The following is a 2,539-nucleotide window of genomic DNA, read 5'->3' on the forward strand; positions in this document are numbered from 1 at the left end:
AGCTAATATACTAATATTCAGATATTCAGTTCTGCTTTCTACTGAAATGAAATATTTTTCTAATTGTAGTAGCTATAATTTTGATATTTTAGATTTTAGCTAATCTAATTGTAGTATTTAGCTACAGTTTTGCTACTTTAGCTTTTAGTCACTATTTTTGAAATGTTAGTATTTTTTTTTACAGTTTTGCTACTTCAACTTTTAGCTACTTTTTTCTAAATGTAGTATTAAGCTACAGTTTTGATACTTTAGCTTTAAAGCTAATATTTTTTTCTAATTGTAGTAGCTACAATTTTGATACTTTAGATTTTAGCCAAACTAATTGCAGTATTTAACTATAATTTTGCTGCTTTAGCTTTTAGTCACTATTTTTCAAATGTTGGTATTTTGTTACAGTTTTGCTACTTTAGGTTTTAGCTGCTTTTTTCTAATTGTAGTATTTAGCTACAGTTTTGATACTTTAGCTTTTAAGCTAATATTTTTCTAATTGGAGTAGCTACAATTTTGATACTTTAGATTTTAACTAATCTAATTGTAGTATTTAGCTACAGTTTTGCTACTTTAAATTTTAGCCCCTATTATCCTAATTGTAATATTTATCTAACTATTTAAGCTTTTAGCCTCTTTTTTCTTAAATGTATTTTTAACTAAAACTTTGCTACTTTATCTATCTTTTTTCTAATTGCAATATTTATCTAGTTGTGCTACCTCAGCTTTAACTACTATTTTTCTAATTGAAGTATTTAGCTACAGATTTGATACTTTAGCTTTAGCTAATATTTTTCTCATTGAAGCATTTAACCACTTTTTAGCTAATTTTAGCCTATAGTTAAACCTTTGTTCATTTTGGCTTTCAGCTGCTGTATGCTGGTTTTAACTAGCTTTGCTATTTCCAGCATTTATATACACGATTTAAAAAACTTGAAGAATCTCTGTGCAGTTTGCTGGCATTTAGGTGAAAAAAAATCAATTGATTCTATAAATCAATATGTGTGAGCAGCTCTTCATCATGCAGAGAAGAAGCCACATCTGAACAAGATATGAAATATGAGATGAATGTAAATATGAAATGCATAAGGAAGAAATGAGGAAGTGTGTGTGGACTGATTAGCTCCACAGAAGACTTTGTTCCTGTTGCAAAGAACAAAAGCTTGATGACAGAAAAGTGGACGAGCAGAGTTCCATTGATCCGAGTCAATAACCTGTCAGGACCTGCTCAAACAGCAGCTTATTGATTGTTTGATAAGGTTAAACTCTATCACAGAGAAACAAGAGGCTGGTCATACCTCAAAGTCTTCCTGCTCCTCGCTGGTCAGCGTCGCCCTCTGAAATAAAGAACAATATTCAGAAACACTCCAGCAGGACACAGGAGGAGTCATGAAGGTGATTTATTATCAGACGTGTTTATTTTTTGGGAGATCAGATTCACGAAACGAATCGATAAAAAAGTTGTAACAGAAATGAAAATCATAGGTCAAGAACCCATCTGATCAGAGTCAGACTGTTTGCACAAAGAGAACAAACGCTCACCTTGTGCCTCTCCCGGTGATCCTGATGATCCTGAAGAAAAAGAAAACTGAACATGAGTACCTGTACATCTTTATGAGTTTGAGTGTAGAGACAGTTCAGGTTATAGGCTACTTATGAGAAAATAATACCTTAAACAGTTCAGGTAAATGTTGCTCACCATTTATTCCTTTACCCAAATAATTTAAAATCCTGCACATTTTCTGTTTTCTCATGTTAAAAATGATCCAAAATGTTCTTAATTTTAAATAATTTCAAGCAGCAAAATCATAATTTTAATGAAATAAAGCATATAAAACATGAAGGTATGTCATTAAATTAATAACTAGTTAATCCAAAATGTGAACATTTAAATACAAATATAATATGCTTTTGCTAAACATGAGCTAAAAGTTATTTGATTTTCACTTTATTCTTCCTTCAACTCACCACATCTTCCTCCCACTCTCCGTCGATCACAAACTCGAAACAGCAGCTTTGATGGAGGATCAGGAGCCCCAGCAGCAGCAGCAGCAGACACCTCATGTTTCCAGGTTTATTCACACATATTCTCAAACTCTCGTGAAAAATAAGAAAACCAGTTCCAGGGGTAGAGAAGACAGTCCTGATGTAAAGAGAGGCCTGCAGAGCTGAAAACTGGAGGTTAAAATCCACTGAACTGATCGACGTCCAGCTCCAGTAAATATTTGTTGAGTTTGATGCAACGCAGAGAGAAGAAGGAAACTTTGAAACTTGACCTGCGGTTAGGACAGGACAAGTGGGACGGATTAGTTATTTACAAATTAAACAAGGATTTAAAGACAGACAAAACAATAAAACACTGATTATAAAGCTAAATGTGTGAACAAACATCTGTCTGTTTTTTTCTAACTAAACTTTTCAAATTTTGTAATCATATAAAAAAGTTTTATGGTAAAACTTACTTTAGAAAATTTTGTTGTAATTATTCTTTCTCCACAAGGGGGCGCCAAAAACACCTAAATGTTAATGTCCTGATGCATCTCAGTAATCC

General features: G+C 32.6%; 1 protein-coding gene across 1 annotated transcript in view; it reads right to left on the reverse strand.

Moving 5' to 3' along the window:
• itih2 (inter-alpha-trypsin inhibitor heavy chain 2) overlaps positions 1–2,213 on the reverse strand; it is a 13,055-nt gene extending 10,842 nt beyond the window's left edge. The window contains exons 1-3 of the mRNA XM_014018224.1: positions 1,957–2,213; positions 1,531–1,560; positions 1,287–1,325 (exon numbers count right to left, since the gene is read on the reverse strand). Of these exons, the coding sequence (XP_013873678.1) occupies positions 1,287–1,325; positions 1,531–1,560; positions 1,957–2,052 (165 nt within the window). The 5' untranslated portion in view covers positions 2,053–2,213. The remainder of the gene's footprint in view (positions 1–1,286; positions 1,326–1,530; positions 1,561–1,956) is intronic.
• Between the last annotated feature and the right edge of the window lie 326 nt (positions 2,214–2,539).

This window comes from Austrofundulus limnaeus, unplaced genomic scaffold, assembly GCF_001266775.1.
Source record: "Austrofundulus limnaeus strain Quisiro unplaced genomic scaffold, Austrofundulus_limnaeus-1.0 Scaffold187, whole genome shotgun sequence".
Taxonomy (NCBI): domain Eukaryota; kingdom Metazoa; phylum Chordata; class Actinopteri; order Cyprinodontiformes; family Rivulidae; genus Austrofundulus; species Austrofundulus limnaeus.